At 39.0% G+C, this 19,177-nt stretch overlaps 1 protein-coding gene across 2 annotated transcripts in view; it reads left to right on the plus strand.

Moving 5' to 3' along the window:
* Nucleotides 1–19,177, plus strand: part of PDE4B (phosphodiesterase 4B) — a 486,330-nt gene that overhangs the window by 347,683 nt on the left and 119,470 nt on the right. For both annotated transcript variants that reach the window (XM_059924137.1, XM_059924152.1), the window contains 3 exons: nt 427–621; nt 18,537–18,573; nt 18,706–18,776. In XM_059924137.1, the coding sequence (XP_059780120.1) occupies nt 427–621; nt 18,537–18,573; nt 18,706–18,776 (303 nt within the window). The remainder of the gene's footprint in view (nt 1–426; nt 622–18,536; nt 18,574–18,705; nt 18,777–19,177) is intronic.

The raw sequence follows: 19,177 nt of genomic DNA on the forward strand, positions 1-19,177 counted from the left end.
TCTTTAATGAGACTGTGATATTTATTTACGGCAGGAAGAAGCCTCCCAGCTAAGAAGACTCATTCAAGTGATAGTTGAGTGTCTGGCACTTAGAGCTGTGTTAGATGCCGTATCTGGAGTCGCTTATTATCACCAGTTTATTTTATGAATTTGTCAATGTTGCTCATGCCGCTGAAAGGCCATGGGACTTTGCTCCGAGGGTCAAATCCTGGCTCCAGTCTCTGCTGATGACTGAACTTCTGTGGGGCTGTTCCCTTTGTATAAAATGAGAATGACTGCAACTCAGAGCTGTTTGGAGCCTTAAAACTTTCCATGAAGTGTGAAGTGCTATGTAAAGTGCCTGGCACACATGGGTTCTCCATGTATGTATGTCAGATGCCCTTCTCTGTGTTTCTCATGTGACCAGTTTTCTTCTTTCTCTTTAAGCTTTGATGTGGAAAATGGCCCTTCCCCAGGTCGGAGCCCGCTGGATCCCCAGGCCAGCTCTTCCTCTGGGCTGGTGCTTCATGCCACCTTTCCCGGACACAGCCAGCGCAGAGAGTCCTTTCTCTACAGATCAGACAGCGACTATGACTTGTCACCAAAGGCGATGTCGAGAAACTCTTCACTTCCAAGCGAGCAGTAAGTACGAGCTGTCTGGCTCCCAGTTTCACACTTACCTCATCTTTAACCCCATCACATCAGAGCAGCAAACTGTTCCCCTTTAACCCACAGGAGAGAGGGAGGAGAAAAACGAACAGAGCAGAGGTGACAATGATGACCACCTTAAGGACATTAATGCTCTCTTGCATGAGAAATATGTAGCCGGGGTCCCCAAGAGTGTTTAAAACCTCAGGCAACCGTGTTTGATTCACTTCGGTTATTGACACTTTAAAAAAAATTTTTTATTATTTGGCTTCATTTCCTGAACTGCTGAATCGTTTACGGCATGAGAACCTTAACACTGTTTGCAAACCACACTCAAACTTTCCAAGGCATGCGCAGTTTGCATGAGGCTACAGCAGAGAAGGAAAATGGTGGTTGGTGACACGCATCCTCTCTGAGTGGCCTTTGCTGGGTGACATTTAATAAGCTGTCATCTAGTCACGTGTCTGTGTCCCTTCTCTGGAACCTTAACACAATGCCCACTTGTTGCCTGGCTCCTGGGTGAGATAGAATATACTCCACCGCCCTATTAAGCACGGCTGATGTTTCTGTTTTGCTGCTATTACTTGGAGATCTCTAATTTTTATTTAAAGAACAATGACCGGGTTGTGTTACTTGTTTATTAAGTTTCTGAAACCAAATAAAATTGGATGCTGGAATTCATGCCTTAAAAGGTCTCTAGGCACATGTACAATTGTATTTAACATCATATGTTATAAAAATATCAGTAGCTCTCTAAAGTCTCCAGCCTGGAAAATTCCACTGGGCTCTCTTCTGCTGTTGGAAAGGAAGCTAAAAAAGGGTCACCCTCTTGTGAAAGAGGCAGGGGGCATTTTAAAGCTACCAATAAAAAGTATTCCCCAGGGCATTTCTGCCAGCTGATTTTAATAGAGGCACCCCTGCCCTAAAATGTCTCAATCATTGGGTGGACCAAAATTCATTTATTCACTCATTTGGCAAAAATTTACTGAAGCTCTCCTATGTGCCATGCAGTGTGCCAGGCTTTGGGCATAAAAGGTGAGCAGAATAGTGGGAAAAAAATCACAGATGCGTTAAAAACAGATATTATTCTCAGAAAGGTTGCATGCTCTCAGGGAGGTTACAGTTAAATAAGAAAGATAAGAGGAACACTGCTACTTCGTGGAAGGAAACATTTAGTGAGTGCTTACCATAGGGCCCTGTTCATTTACATACGTTATCTCTTTTAATCTTTACAAAAGTCCTGTCAGGTAGGCACCATTATTATCTCCACTCTATAGATGATGAAACAAAGACTCTGAGAAGTGAGAAACCTGCCTCTACCCCATGACTCTCTGCCTTGCTATATACCTTGATGTAGCTAAGAAAGACCATAGGCAGAACTTTTGGACTTTATTTACCTATGTTCTTCAAACTTCAAAGTAGAACCTCTCCTATCAGGTAGAAAACATGAGTGGAGTAGAGGTAACCTCTTTGCTCTAGATCATGTAGAACCAAGGAAGTTTCTGACCTAGGTTTGGATGGGGGCTTTGACAGTGAACATCCCTGGAATTCTCTCTTCCACCAAAACAAACAGCTTTCTAGACTCCCCCGAGGGAGAGCATAGGAGATGTGTTGAGCTGAAGTAATTAGAGCTTCAATCACATAGTGCTTCACGGGTGAAAGACTAGCTTTGGAAGGCAGCTAATGCCTCCCCCCACCCCCAGACTCCTGACAAACAGCCTGATGCATCTCAGGGTCACTCAGAGGCTGTCCAGCAAGTTCTAACCAAATTTCAGATTAAATTCCAGTGATTCCTTACTTAGGACGAAAAGGTTATAGAAATTTTGAACATGAAGAGACTTTCAAGACAACAGTCCAACTCAGTCTATAGCTGTAGAAACAGACATCGAGTTCTGAACGACTCTGCGGTCAGGTCCCTAATACTAATGGTTACCCTCTTTTCAATTTTACCAACCAGGAAAAATTCTCCCCTAACTTCAGAACCTACATAGCATTGCCAACTTTAGATTTAGGCAAGTAAGGATTATATATGTAAGTTAACTAGTATCATTCTCCCTTAAAAAAAAAAAAAAAGAGGGAGTACCTTCAAGATGGCGGAGGAATAGGACGTGGAGATCACCTTCCTCCCCACAAATACATCAAAAATACATCTACATGTGGAACAACTCCTACAGAACACCTACTGAACACTGGCAGAAGACCTCACACTTCCCAAAAGGGTCTGGGTGCTCTGGCCAGGTGTCAGGCGTGAGCCTCTGAGGTAGGAGAGCTGAGTTCAGGACCCTGGACCACCAGAGACTTCCAGGCCCCACATAACATCAATCGGCGAAAGCTCTCCCAGGGACCACCGTCTCAACACTAAGATGCATCTCCATTCAAAAAACAGCAAGCTCCAGTGCTGGACACCCAGTGTTGGACACCCAACAACTAGCAAGACAGGAACACAACCCCACGCATTAGCAGAGAGGCTGCCTAAAATCATAATAAGGTCACAGACACCCCAAAGCACACCACCAGACACGGTCCAGCCCAACAGAAAGACAAGATCCAGCCTCATCCTCCAGATCACAGGAACTAGTCCCCTCCACCAGGAAGCCTACACAACTCACTGAAGCAACCTTAGCCACTGGGGGCGGGCACCAAAAACAAGGGGAACTACAAACTTGCAGCCTGCATAAAGGAGACCCCAAACACAGTAAGTTAAGCAAAATGAGAAGACAGAGAAACACACAGCAGATGAAGGAGCAAGGTAAAAACACACCAGACCAAACAAATGAAGAGGAAATAGGCAGCTTACCTGAAAAATAATTCAGAGTAATGATAGTAAAGATCCAAAATCTTGGAAATAGAATAGAGAAAATACAAGAAAGGTTTAAGAAGGACCTAGAAGAACTAAAGAGCAAACAAACAATGATGAAGAACACAATAAAGGAAATTAAAAATTCTCTAGAGGGAATCAGTATCAGAAGAACTGAGGCAGAAAAACAGATAAGTGACCTGGAAGATAAAATAGTGGAAATAACTACTGCAGAGCAGAATAAAGAAAAAAGAATGAAAAGAATTGAGGATAGTCTCAGAGACTTCTGGGACAACTTTAAATGTGCCAACATTCGAATTATAGAGGTCCCAGAAAAAGTAGAGAAAAAGAAAGGGACTGAGAAAATATTTGAAGAGATTATAGTTGAAAACTTCCCTAATATGGGAAAGGAAATAGTCAATCAATTCCAGGAAACACAGAGAGTCCCATACAGGATAAATCCAAGGAGAAACATGGTAAGACACATATTAATCAAACTATCAAAAATTAAATACAAAGAAAAAATATTAAAAGCAGCAAGGGAAAAGCAACAAATAACATACAAGGGAATCCTCATAAGGTTAAGAGCTGATCTTTCAGCAGAAACTCTGCAAGCCAGAAGGAAGTGGCAGGACATATATAAAGTGATGAAAGGGAAAAACCTACAACCAAAATTACTCTACCCAGCAAAGATCTCATTCAGCTTCGACAGAGAAATTAAAACCTTTACAGACAAGCAAAAGCTAAGAGAATTCAGCACCACCAAACCAGATTTACAACAAATGCTAAAGGAACTTCTCTAGGCAGGAAACACAAGAGAAGGAAAAGACCTGCAATAACCCAAAACAATTAAGAAAATGGTAATAGTAACATACATATTGATAATTACCTTAAATGTAAATGGATTAAATGCTCCAATCAAAAGACATAGATTGGCTGAATGGATACAAAAAAAAAATCCATGAATATGCTGTCTACAAGAGACCCACTTCAGACCTAGGGACACATATGGACTGAAAGTGAGGGGATGGATAAAGATATTCCATGCAAATGGAAATCAAAAGAAAGCTGGAGTAGTAACTCTCATATCAGACAAAATAGACTTTAAAATAAAGAATGTTACAAGAGACAAAGAAGGACACTACATAATAATCAAGGGATCAATCCAAGAAGAAGATATAACAATTATAAATATATATGCACCCAACATAGGAGCACCTCATTTCATAAGGCAACTGCTAACAGCTATAAAAGAGGAAACTGACAGTAACACAACAATAGTGGAGGACTTTAACAACTCACTCACACCAGTGGACAGATAATACAAAATGAAAATAAATAAGGAAACAGAAGCTTTAAATGACACAATAGACCAGATAGATTTAATTGATATTTATAGGACATTCCATCCAAAAACAGCAGATTACACTTTCTTCTCAAGTGCACACGGAACATTCTCCAGGGTAGATCACATCTTGGGTCACAAATCAAGCTTCAGTAAATTTAAGAAAATTGAAATCATATCAAGCATCTTTTCTGACCACAACGCTATGAGATTAGAAATGAATTACAGGGGAAAAAACGTAAAAAACAAACACATGGTGGCTAAACAATACGTTACTAAATAACCAAGAGATCACTGAAGAAATCAAAGAGGAAATCAAAAAATACCTAGAGACAAATGATAATGAAAACATGATGATCCAAAACCTATTGGTTGCAGCAAAAGCAGTTCTAAGGGGGAAATTTATCGCTAAACAAGCTTACCTCAAGAAAAAAGAAAAATCTCAAATAAACAATCTAACCTTACACCTAAAGGAACTAGAGAAAGAAGAACAACAAAACCCAAAGTTAGCAGAAGGAAAGAAATCATAAAGATCAGAGCATAAATAAATGAAATAGAAACAAAGAAAACAATAGCAAAGATCTATAAAACTAAAAGCTGGTTCTTTGAGAAGATAAACAAAATTGATAAACCATTAGCCAGACTCATCAAGAAAAAGAGGGAGAGGACTCAAATCAATAAAATTAGAAATGAAAAAGGAGAAGTTACAACAGACACTGCAGAAATACAAAGCATCCGAATAGACTACTACGAGCAACTCTATGCCAATAAAATGGACAACCTAGAAGAAATGGACAAATTCTTGGAGAGGTATAACCTTCCAAGACTGAACCAGGAAGAAATAGAAAATATGAAAAGACCTATCACAAGTAAAGAAATTGAAACTGTGATTTAAAATCTTCCAACAAACAAAAGTCCAGGACCAGATGGCTTTACAGGTAAATTCTATCAAACATTTAGAGAAGAGCTAACACCCATCCTTCTCAAACTCTTCCAAAAAATTGCAGAGAAAGTAACACTCCCAAACTCATTCTATGAGGCCACCATCACCCTCATACCAAAAACAGAAAAAGATACTGCAAAAAAAGAAAATTACAGACCAATATCACTGATGAATATAGACGCAAAAATCCTCAACAAAATACTAGCAAACAGAATCCAACAACACATTAAAAGGATCAAACACCATGTTCAAGTGGGATTTATCCCAGGCATGCACGGATTCTTTAATATACACAAATCAATCAATGTGATACACTATATTAATAAATTGAAGAATAAAAACCATATGATCATCTCAATTGATGCAGAAAATGCTTTTGACAAAATTCAACACAGATTTATGATAAAAACTCTCCAGAAAGTGGGCATAGAGGGAACCTACCTCAACATAATAAAGCCATATACGACAAACCCACAGCAAACATCATTCTCAATGGTGAAAAACTGAAACCATTTCCTCTAAGATCAGGAACAAGACAAGGATGTCCACTCTCACCACCATTATTCAACATAGTTTTGGAAGTCCTAGCCATGCTAATCAGAGAAGAAAAAGGAATAAAAGGAACACAGATTGGAAAAGAAGAAGTAAAACAGTCACTGTTTGCAGATGACATGACACTCTACATAGAGAATCCTAAAGATGCCACCAGAAAACTACTAGAGCTAATCAATGAATTTGGTAAAGTAGCAGGATACAAAATTAATGCACAGAAATCTCTTGCATTCCTATACACTAATCATGAAAAATCTGAAAGAGAAATTAAGGAAACACTCCCATTTACTACTGCAACAAAAAGAATAAAATACCTAGGAATAAACCTACCCAGAGAGACAAAAGAGCTGTATGCAGAAAACTATAAGACACTGTTGAAAGAAATTAAAGATGATACCAACAGATGGAGAGATATACCATGTTCTTGGATTGGAAAAATCAATATTGTGAAAATGACTGTACTACCCAAAGCAATCTACAGATTCAATGCAATCCCTATCAAATTACCATAGGCATTTTTTACGGAACTAGAACAAAAGATCTTAAAATTTGTATGGAAACACAAAAGACCCCGAATAGCCAAAGCAGTCTTGAGGGGAAAAAATGGAGCTGGAGGAATCAGACTCCCTGACTTCAGACTCTACTACACAACTACAGTAATCAAGACAAATGGTACTGGCACAAGAACAGAAATATAGATCAATGGAACAGGATAGAAAACCCAGAGATAAACCCACACACCTATGGTCAACTAATCTATGACAAAGCAGGCAAGGATATACAATGGAGAAAAGACAGTCTCTTCAATAAATGGTGCTGGGAAAACTGGACAGCTACATGTAAAAGAATGAAATTAGAACACTACCTAACACGATACACAAAAATAAACTCAAAATGGATTACAGACCTAAATGTAAGACCGGACACTATAAAACTCTTAGAGGAAAACATAGGAAGAACACTCCTTGACATAAACCACAGCAAGATCTTTTTTGATCCACCTCCTAGAGTAATGGAAATAAAAACAAAAATAAACAAATGGGACTTAGTAAAACTTAAAAGCTTTTGCAAAGCAAAGGAAACTACAAACAAGACAAAAACACAACCTTCAGAATGGGAAAAATATTTGCAAATGAATCAACAGACAAAGGATTAACCTCCGAAACATATAAACAGCTCATGCAGCTCAATATTAAAAAAACAAACAACCCAATGAAAAAATGGGCAGAAGACCTAAATAGACATTTCTCCAAAGAGGACATACAGATACCAGGAAGCACATGAAAAGCTGCTCAACATCACTAACTATTAGAGAAATGCAAATCAAAACTACAATGAGGTATCACCTCACACCAGTTAGAATGGGCATCATCAGAAAATCTACAAATAACAAATGCTGGAGAGGGTGTGGAGAAAAGGGCATCCTCTTGCACTGTTGGTGGGAATGTAAATTGGTACAGCCACTATGGAGAACAGTACGGAGGTTCCTTAAAAAACTAAAAATAGAATTACCATATGACCCAGCAATCCCACTACTGGGCATTTACCCAGTGAAAACCATAATTCAAAAAGACACATGCACCCCAATGTTCACTGCAGCACTATTTACAATAGCCAGGTCATGGAAGCAACCTAAATGCCCATCAACAGACGAATGGATAAAGAAGATGTAGTACATATATACAATGGAATATTAGTCAGCCATAAAAAAGAACAAAATTGGGTCATTTGTAGAGATGTGGATGAATCTAGAGACTGTCATACAGAGTGAAGTAAGTCAGAAAGAGTAAAACAAATTTCGTATATTAACGCATATATGTGGAACCTAGAAAAACGGTACAGATGAACAAGTTTGCAGGGCAGAAATAGAGACGCAGATGTAGGGAACAAACATATGGACATGAAGGGGGGAAAGCAGCAGCGGGTGGGGATGGTAGTGGTGTGATGAATTGGGAGATTGGGATTGACATGTATACACTGATGTGTATAAAATAAATGACTAATAAGAACCTGCTGTATAAAAAAATAAATAAAAGAAAATTCAAAAGAAAAAAAAAAGCAATTAGATAAAGAAGAACAAAAAAAACCCCAAAGTTAGCAGAAGGAAAGAAATCGTAAAGATCACATCACAAATAAATGAAAAAGAAATGAAGGAAAAATAGCAAAGATCAGTAAAACTAAAAGCTGCTTCTTTGAGAAGATAAACAAAATTGATAAACCATTAGCCAGACTCATCAAGAAAAAAAGCGAGAAGACTCAAATCAACAGAATTAGAAATGAAAAAGAAGTAACAACTGACACTGCAGAAATACAAAGGATCATGAGTGATTACTACAAGCAACTATATGACAATAAAATGGACATCCTGGAAGAAATGGACCAATTCTTAGAAAAACACAACCTTCCGAGACTGAACCAGGAAGAAATAGAAAATATAAACAGACCTATCACAAGCACTGAAATTGAAACTGTGATTAAAAATCTTCCAACAAACAAAAGCCCAGGAATATATGGTTTCACAGGTGAATTCTATCAAACATTTAGAGAAGAGCTAACACCTATCCTTCTCAAACTCTTCCAAAATATAGCAGAGGGAGGAACACTCCCAAACGCATTCTACAAGGCCACCATCACCGTGATACCAAAACCAGACAAAGATGTCACACACACACACACACACACAAAACTACAGGCCAATATCACTGATGAACATAGATGCAAAAATCCTCAACAAGATACTAGCAAACAGAATCCAAGAGCACATTAAAAGGATCATACACCATGATCAAGTGGGGTTTATCCCAGGAATGCAAGTATTCTTCAATATACGCAAATCAATAAATGTGATACACCATATTAACAACTGAAGGATAAAAACCATATGATCATCTCAATAGATGCAGAAAAAGCTTTTGACAAAATTCAACACCCATTTATGATAAAAACCCTCCAGAAAGTAGGCATAGAGGGAACTTACTTCAACATAATAAAGGCCATATACGACAAACCCACAGCCAACATCATTCTCAGTGGTGAAAAACTGAAACCATTTCCTCTCAGATCAGGAAAAAGACAAGGTTGCCCACTCTCACAAATATTATTCAACATAGTTTTGGAAGTTTTAGCCACAGCCATGAGAGAAGAAAAAGAAATAAAATGAATCCAAATTGGAAAAGAAGAAGTAAAGCTGTCACTGTTTGCAGATGACATGATACTATACATAGAGAATCCTAAAGATGCCACCAGAAAACTACTAGAGGTAATCAATGAATTAGGTAAAGTAGCAGGATACAAAATTAATGCACAGAAATCTCTTGCATTCCTATACACTAATGATGAGAAATCTGAAAGAGAAATTAAGGAAACACTCCCATTTACTACTGCAACAAAAGGAATAAAATACCTAGGAATAAACCTACCTATGGAGACAAAAGACCTGTAGTCATAAAACTCTAAGACACTGATGAAAGAAATTAAAGATGATACAAACAGATGGAGAGATATACCATGTTCTTGGATTGGAAGAATCAACCTTGTGAAAATAACTATACTACCCAAAGCAATCTACAGATTCAATGCAATCCCTATCAAACTACCACTGACATTTTCCGCAGAACTAGAATAAAAAATTTCACAATTTGTATGGAAACACAAAAGACCCCGAATAGCCAAAGCAATCTTGAGAAAGAAAAACGGAGCTGGAGGAATCAGGCTCCCAGTCTTCAGACTCTACTACAAAGCTACAGTAATCAATACAGTATGGTACTGGCACAAAAACAGAAATATAGATCAATGGAACAAGATAGAAAGCCCAGGGCTTCCCTGGTGGTGCAGTGGTTGAGAGTCTGCCTGCCGGTGCAGGGGACATGGGTTCGAGCCCTGGTCTGGGAGGATCCCACATGCCGCAGAGCGACTGGGCCCATGAGCCACAATTACTGAGCCTGCGCGTCTGGAGCCTGTGCTCCGCAACAAGAGAGGCCGCGATAGTGAGAGGCCCACTCACTGCGATGAAGAATGGCCCCCACTTGCTGCAACTGGAGAAAGCCCTCACACAGAAACGAAGACCCAACACAGCCATAAATACATAAATAAATAAATAAAATATTAAAAAAAAAAAAAAAGAACAGAGATGAAACCATGCACATATGGTCACCTTATTTTTGATAAAGGAGGCAAGAATATACAGTGAAGAAAAGACAGCCTCTTCAATAAGTGGTGCTGGGAAAACTGGACAACTACATGTAAAAGAATGAAATTAGAACACTCTCTAACACCATACAGAAAAATAAACTCAAAATGGATTAAAGACCTAAGTGTAAGGCCAGACAGTATGAAACTCTTAGAGGAAAACATAGGCAGAACACTCTATGACGTAAATTACAGCAAGATCCTTTTTGACCCGCCTCCTAGAGAAAGGGAAATAAAAACACAAATAAACAAATGGGACCTAATGAAACTTAAAAGCTTTTGCACAGCAAAGGAAACCATAAACAAGATGAAAAGACAACCGTCAGAATGGGAGAAAACATTTGCAAACGAAGCAACGGACAAAGAATTAATCTCCAAAATATACAAGCAGCTCATGCAGCTCAATATTAAAAAAACAAACAACCCAATCCAAAAATGGGCAGGAGACCTAAATAGACATTTCTACAAAGAAGATATACAGATTGCCAACACACACATGAACGGATGCTCAACATCACTAATGATTAGAGAAATGCAAATCGAAAATACAATGAGGTATCACCTCACACCGGTCAGAATGGCCATCATCAAAAAATCCACAAACAATAAATGCTGGAGAGGGTGTGGAGAAAAGGGAACCCTCATACACTGTTGGTGGGAATGTAAATTGGTACAGCCACTATGGAGAACAGTATGGAGGTTCCTTAAAAAACTAAAAATAGAACTACCATATGACCCAGCAATCCCACTACTGGGCATATACTCTGAAAAATCTATAATTCAAAGAGTCATGTACCACAATGTTCATTGCAGCACTATTCACAATCGCCAGGACATGGAAGCAACCTAAGTGTCCATCGACCCATGAATGGGTAAAGAAGATGTGGTACATATATATAATGGAATATTATTCAGCCATAAAAAGAAACGAAATTAAGTTATTTGTAGTGAGGTGGATGGACCTAGAGTCTGTCATACAGAGTGAAGTAAGTCAGAAAGAGAAAAACAAATACCGTATGCTAACACGTATATATGGAATCCAAAAAAAAAAATAAAAAAATATATATATATATATATATATATATATATATATATGTTTCTGAAGAACCTAGGGGCAGGACAGAATAAAGATGCAGATGTAGAAAATGGACTTGAGGACACAGGGAAGGGGAAGGGTAAGCTGGGACGAAGTGAGAGAGTGGCATGGACTTACATATACTACCAAATGTAAAATAGATAGCTAGTGTGAAGCAGCCCCATAGCACAGAGTGATCAGCTCAGTGCTTTGTGACCACCTAGAGGGGTGGGAGGGAGACGCAAGAGGGAGGGGATGGGGGATATATGTATACATATAGCTGATTCACTTTGTTATACAGCAGAAACCAACACAGCACTGTAAAGCAATTATACTCCGATAAAGACGTTAAAAAAGAAAAAAACCAGAACTTTAAAAAGTAGTAAGGGCACAATTTCATAATAAAGAATAGTCCTTCCCAAGAAAACACAGTTGTAAACATGATCTCATCCTATCAAAGATACTGATAACAAGATATATTAAAAGCTTTGGGTGAATAAAAATAGCCCAGAATTTTGTTTTGCAAATATTTCAACATGACAGTAAAACTTTCATGTGTTTGTCAGTTTAGGAATTTATATTTCTCAACACAACAAGAAGTAGAACTTGAATATCCAGATTCTTCTGAAATTTCATTTTATCAGGACCATGTTGGAAAATCCAGTTTTACACAGGTATTTTGAGCTAACCTGAAGTAATGCTCTCAAAGCTATTTCACCTGATTATTACTCTTCAGGATGATTTGAAATAGAGGAACAGCAGCCCCTGAACCTCTTACTGCTTCTCCTGCCTTCTACCCATAAAGCCAAGAAAAAGAAGGACAGTAATAGGTTTGGAGTCTTGATGTGAAGGCCGCTGGATGGGGGCTGCAGCGTGTTCCCCGCTCAGAAGCCCCTCTCTCCAGAACAGGTCATGAATTTACACAAGAGGTAGAAAACTTTGCATAATTCCTCAGCATTAAATCTTAACAGTAGAGACAACACTAGCTTTTTAAAATTTCTCATCTGAGCTCTTTCAGGAGAAAACATATAGGCAGGGAGAATGAGTGAAAAAGATATTGAGTTAAAAAATGAATGGAAAATTAAAAGTGGCTTTAGCATACAGCAACAAAAGAGAGACTGAAATAAAGCTTTGTAGTAAGAAAACAAGATCGCCATTGGATCGCAAAAGGAAATTTCACATGCTTTCCTAGATGTGGCAATAATTTATTAGTTTCTCTTTCGTTCCTGTGTTGTAGTCATCTTTAACGTAATGTCTTTGTATACCAAGGTACAGATTTCCCAATGGGAACATAAAGTACCGGAAACTGGTGAGGCCAGTTAGATTGCCCCAAACTGTGGCGGGAACCACCCCGGATAGGACCAAGTTTCAATTATCCACTAGTAAAGCCACAGGGAAGCAAGATCCATGTTTCCTTCATTTGGTTGTCCCATTTGTAGTCTTACACAGACAAGGAACTTTTTAAAGCCACCATTTGTATGAGAAGTAAGTAGTCTCTAGAGAGAGTGGTCAAGGGAAATGAGATCTGAGAGCCAAGAGGAAAAGCAGAAATAAGAGCCCACTTAAATTTAAGACCTGTTTATTGATGGACTACCAAAAAAGTACAATGTGGTGTCTAAGACTTGAGTTACAGCCATCATACTTACTAGCACCATGGCTTTAAGACATTGAGTATTTTTTGTACTGTCTAAATTACCTGTAAATAAAAGCACACGTTTATTAAGCATTTCCTATATACTATTTAAAGTCCTTTACATATTTTAACTCATTTAATCCCTATAATCCCAAGGTAGTTGGTACTGTAATATTCTTGTCTTAAAGATGAGGACATTGAAGCACAGAGAGATTAAGTAACCTGCCCAGTAAATGGGGAATCACGGCTTAAATCCAGGGAGTCTAGATGATTAAACCACATGGTTATCCAATACATAAACAGACTCTAAATAATGATGAAAAATAAAAATAATGATACGGATCTCTGCTCTGCCTGCCTTTCCAGCTGTTATGAAGATTATACACATCCTTTCTTTTAACAAAAATTTACTTACCTTTAGGCACTTTGCAAACAAATGAGACATTTTCTTTGTCTTCAGGGGAGCTAAAAGATTAGTAAGTCAACAGGCAGTTGTACTACCTTCGGAAAAGGGCAATGTCCGTGGAAAGGGATGCACTGGACTTTGAGAGATTGGCCAGGCAAGGCGAGCAGCCTGCTTCGAGGGGTTACAGCTAAGCTAAAGGAGTTAGCCAGGCAGAAAGGTGTGCAGGAGGAAGGGCTATGTGCTCACTAACTCTCTTGTTGTCAAGAACATTTGGGGGAACCACAGCTCAATATGGCTCAGGCAGAGAACGTGAGAGGATGAGGAAGTGGTGAGAGACGAAGCCAGAGAAGTAAGCAGTTCCCTCATCACGGAGGGCCTATGTGAGGAGTTGGCATTTATGCTGCAGACAAGCAGTGGGGGGCTACTAAAGGCTTTAAAACAGGAAAATACATAATCAGACGAATGTTTTTGAAAGATAACTCTGATTACAGTCTAAAGAACAGTTTGGAGGGTGGACACGCCTAAAGATGTTTCCAAGAGCCAAATGGGAAGCTGCTTTGGTAATGTGCATCTTAAAGGATGGGGATCTACATTAGAACAGATCCAATGGGCGATTAATAAATATTTGCAAGTTAGGATCAACAGAAGTTGGTGGTTGACTATGGGATGAGGGGAAGGAAGGTTTCAGGCTTGACCAACAAGATAGGTGCTTGCACCGTTCCCCAGGGTCAAGAACATACTCTTACCACATGAAATAAGGGACATGAAAATGCTTTGTAAACTGTAAAGTACAATATAAATATTAGTTCTCTTGATTGTAATGGGGGCAGAAATGACTACCCTAAAGAAGTTCTCACCAGCTGGGAAGATAGACATGATACCTACTATAATAAATAATGATACCTACTACTAGTACGAGTAACTATAACTAACGAAAGTGGCTTTATGTGCCTAGCACTGTTGTAAGAGTTGTACATATATAATAACTTATTTCTCACAACGCCCATTTTACAAATGAAGAAAGTGAGGCATAGAGAGGTTGCCTAATGTCTCATAGTTAGTAATAGTGCAACTGAGAAACAAACCAATGCTGTCTGGCTCCAAAAGCTGTGCTCTTCACTACAATAGTATATGTCTCTCTCTAAGGCAGACGATAATTAGTATTACAAGCAAAGTGCCTGTAATCATGAAACAGAGGAAGTTAAAATTAATAAAACCCAGAGTGTAGCAGTAGGAAGCAGCATTTTTGCTTCCTAGAAAAGCATTCATTGTTGAGAGTAGACCTACACTCAATTCTAAGACCCACAGAGTTCTGATCTCCAATTATCCTACAAAATTGTAATGTGCTAGTTTTGTCACTAGATGGTGCTCGTGCCACGGTTCTGAATATCTGGCCTCGTTCCTGAGAGGTATTGTCGTCTCTAGCGGTTTGGGCAACTAAGAAGTACGTCAGTTTTCATAACCAATCAAGTGTTTTGTTACATTCATGCATTTTATTATTAATGTACCAAATTATGATTTTAAAAATTTAGAACGGTTTTATAAATAATCTGACTATACTCAAATAGAAGTTTTTTCTTTTGTTTCTTCAACTTGCTATGAATTATCTATGAATTATCTGATCATTTCTCTAACAGCTACTGTCTGATATACAGCATTGGCTTTTACAGCTCAAATTCTTTAAGGGACCCAGTAATGGGGATCTGAAAATTCGTCTCTTGCCTCTGAGTGTTCTGCTCTCCTAAGCTTCAAAAGTTTCATAATAATAGTCATTTTGACACCGAGCCCTCTCTTAATGTGTTTTTTCTTTTAACCTCTGTTTAATCATTAGTTTGTACAGTTTTAGTAACTCCCCATTCATGCAACAATACATCAGCTTTAGGTACTACATCTGTATGAGATTTGCTTGTATTATCTAACTTTTGTTGGACATGTAGACTCCAGAAATCCAGGAGCCATAGATGACCTACTTAAGTCTAACACTATCACTTTACACCCAACTCACCCTGATGTCTTCTGAACAATGTGAACTTCACAGAAGAAATCTGAACAAATAGAAAGATATTTCACCCATCTCCAAAAAATAGCTTGAGAAGGGGCAGTTCTTGTAATAACTCACCACCCTGCATTTATCACAACTGCCCCTCTCTTAACTTTGTCTCGTTTGGGCTCCTCTCCAAGAGCCCTGAGGTTCTTCCTTTGACTGTCTCTCTCTATACACCCCACCCCAGGAAGCCACTCCCTGCCATTGCTTTAAGGGGCCCCACTGTTGTAGGTACCTCCTAAATCTCTAGCTCTAACCCCCATGTTTCAGTCTTCCCGCTTGCTGTTTCCACCAGAATATCAACAAATATCTTAAAACTCAACATGTGAGAAAGTGACACGTCTCCTCCAACTCCTCCTTACTTTTTAACTTCTACTCACCACTTCACTATTTTCCCAGATACCCATTTTTAAAACTGAAAATAGTATTTCTTTATGACCCCTTATCCAATTCAATGCCAAGTCCTTAGAAAGACGTTCAGGGTCTCTTCCAGTTGTCTTTTCCTGTTTCTTTCTCTGCCTCACCAATGTCTTCTCATCAGAATGACGGCGATATCCCCCTAACCCATCTTCCTGGCTCTGTCCTCTCTTCCATCCATCTCTTGTATCCATAGCATTTTATTGGGTTGGCCCAAAAGTTTGTTCAGGTTTTTCCATAAGATGTTACGGAAAAACCTGGGACTTCCCTGATGGCACAGTGGTTAAGAATCCACCTGCCAATGCAGGGGACACAGGTTCGATCCCTAGTCCGGGAAGATCCCATGTGCCGCGGAGCAACTAAGCCCGTACGCCACAACTGCTGAGCCTGCACTCTAGAACCCGCGTGCCACAGCTACTGAAGCCCACACGCCTAGAGCCCGTGCTCCACAACAAGAGAAGCCACCGCAATGAGAAGCCCGTGCACCGCAATGAAGAGTAGTCCCCGCTCGCCACAACTAGAGAAAACCCATGCAGCAACAAAGACTCAACGCAGCCAAAAAAGAAAAAAAAAAACCAGACGAACTTTTTGGCCAACCCAATACTTTCTAAAGCACTTTTCTGTTTGCCTGTCTCACTAAAAACCTTCACTGGCTCATTTCTTTTACTGAGTTGAGCACCAGCTCCACAACCGTTGTCCACAATGTCCATAACGTGGGTGTGGGGGACATTTGAGTCTTATCCCCTGCAAATGTCTGTCACTGCTCAGCTCTAAACAGCCACCAAGCATCTCCATGTTCAGGACTTTCCCATTTCAATGCCTCGGTTCTTGCATTGTTCTCATTAGTAGCACCTACCATCCGTGCCTTTTAAAGCCTGCCCTTCAAAGTTCATCTCGAATACCACTCATTCAATGAAGCCTTTTCTACTATGTCTAATCTGTAATTATGACATCTCCTTTGCACCCCATTAAGTATCAATTGTTTGTATTTCTCATTCTGTATTTATAATATCTACTGCAGTGTTTTGGACATTTTTCTGTCTCCTCTGTTTTAATTTGTGGGGATCATGAATTCTGTATAATTCAATCAACTATGCAGGGTCGTCATAAAACAGGAAACATAATGTTTAAAAGCATAGATTTTTGGAATCAGTCTTAGTTCTTTCATTTATTAGCTGTGTGCTAGTTAAGCAGTTGCTTACCTGCTCTGAGCGTTGATATTATCTATAAAATGGGAATAAGAGTCGTTGCCCCAGTTCTTGTTACAAGAACTAAATGAGATTTCATGCAGAGGCTGACAGATGGTAATCACTCCAAGAATGCTTACTCTTGTCAGTGATCTTTTTGTAGTCACTTGGTTACTGTACAAATCAGATGCACAGGAAGTTTAATGAAATTGAAGGGGGACTTCTAGCTAAAGACCAAGGTAGAAAGGAAAATATTGTATTAAATAATACCCCAAAGTAAAAGTCTATGCTAGAGAAGAGGCCCCCAAGGATGTAGGTGTTATCCAACCCTGGATCCCTAGTTCTCACCTAATGCCTGGTACTGGGCAGGTGTTTAATAACCATTGGTTGCACTCTCGTAGTTAGCGAATAAGGTGCCATATATGTGTGGTGATCGTGAAGACAGAGAAGATGATCAGACAGTGAAGGAAACTCATTGTTCACCACCTTCTGTGCGACTGTTATGATTTACACTGTGATAGCGAATTGCCCTGATTGTGCGTCTGCAGCTCAGGCCAGCCTATCTTCTAATGGTTTTAATGGAGACCTTGCTGAATGTGGATTTAAGAAGAGGTATAAAAGCATGTGTCAGAGAGAGAGTGCACTTCTGAAAACACACTTTTGACTATTCCTAAGTACAGATTTATGTAACACTAGGTTCAGCTTAATCAGATCTTTGGGACAAAGTGAGAGACAATGATATAATAGTAGGTTCAGTCCCTACACTACACTCCCTTAAAAGCTTTTCCTTGGGTACTTTAAGAAAAAAGTTGTCTTAAAAACAAAAAGTAATGGGATTCCCAGACAGAAATCTGTGTTTAAGTGGCATTAAGGCTGCGGTTCAAATCAACAAAAGCCAGGAAATCCAAAGTTAACCTTTATCCAGACTGTTATGCCATTTTTTCCAACTCTATGTGTGCCTGTGAGCAGCCCTCCTTTTGAATTTCCTGGCTCTGGCAACCAAAATCCACAAATTGCTTTGAATTACAGTACTCTGGGTCTGCTATTTAATGGGAAAATACCCTGAAGATATATGCTTACTTGCAAGTGTTTTTATGTGTAGCCACTGTAAATCCAGGAGCCATGAACCTGGTGGGTTTTTTTCTGTCAAGTTCCTGAAATCCCCATCTGCACCTAAATCAGTCCTGCCTTATATCCAGGTGGAAGAATTTGTATAACATTTTTGTGTTGCTAACACTGATGAAGTTTCATATTACAGCTTATATGACACAGTTATAATTCAAATGCATTTAAAAAATGTTTCTTTTCTCTCTTTTCACCAGACATGGCGATGACTTGATTGTAACGCCTTTTGCCCAGGTACGTATCATGCTGGCCTGGCTCATTCTCACTCTGTCTCTGGGTGTAGTTTCTAAGTGTAGCCTCTGAACCTGCCCATTCCTCTCCTTTTGTTCCTAACCATTCCTAACAGTGGAAACGTTTTCCTTATAGGTCCTTGCCAGCTTGCGAAGTGTGAGAAACAACTTCACAGTACTGACAAACCTCCATGGAACATCCAACAAGTAAGCATGCACTTTTTGTGGAGTTATAAATCCTTTCCATAAAGGCGAAACCCTGAACAGCACTAAAAAAACCCACAACCCAACACTAATGCATGGAAATTTGCCCTCCTAGCTAGGATACATGATAAAATTTAAACTAGGATGGATCACCATAGTATTTTAGAACCGGTAAGATGTTAGAAATTAGTCCAGATCTTATCATCTTTGTGCCTTTAACACTTAGTAGACAGGAGTTCAACAGATGAAAAAATGAGATGGGTTTTTTTTTTTTTACCTTTGTATTTACTACTTGAAAGTGTGAATACTCATCAGTAAAGGCCATAAATTCTATTAAAATTCTTTTGGAATAAACTATTGAGTTCAGAGAATTCAAACTTAAAATTACGCGTACCAAAAGTTCA

Source organism: Balaenoptera ricei, chromosome 1 (genome assembly GCF_028023285.1).
Source record: "Balaenoptera ricei isolate mBalRic1 chromosome 1, mBalRic1.hap2, whole genome shotgun sequence".
In the NCBI taxonomy this organism is placed as follows: domain Eukaryota; kingdom Metazoa; phylum Chordata; class Mammalia; order Artiodactyla; family Balaenopteridae; genus Balaenoptera; species Balaenoptera ricei.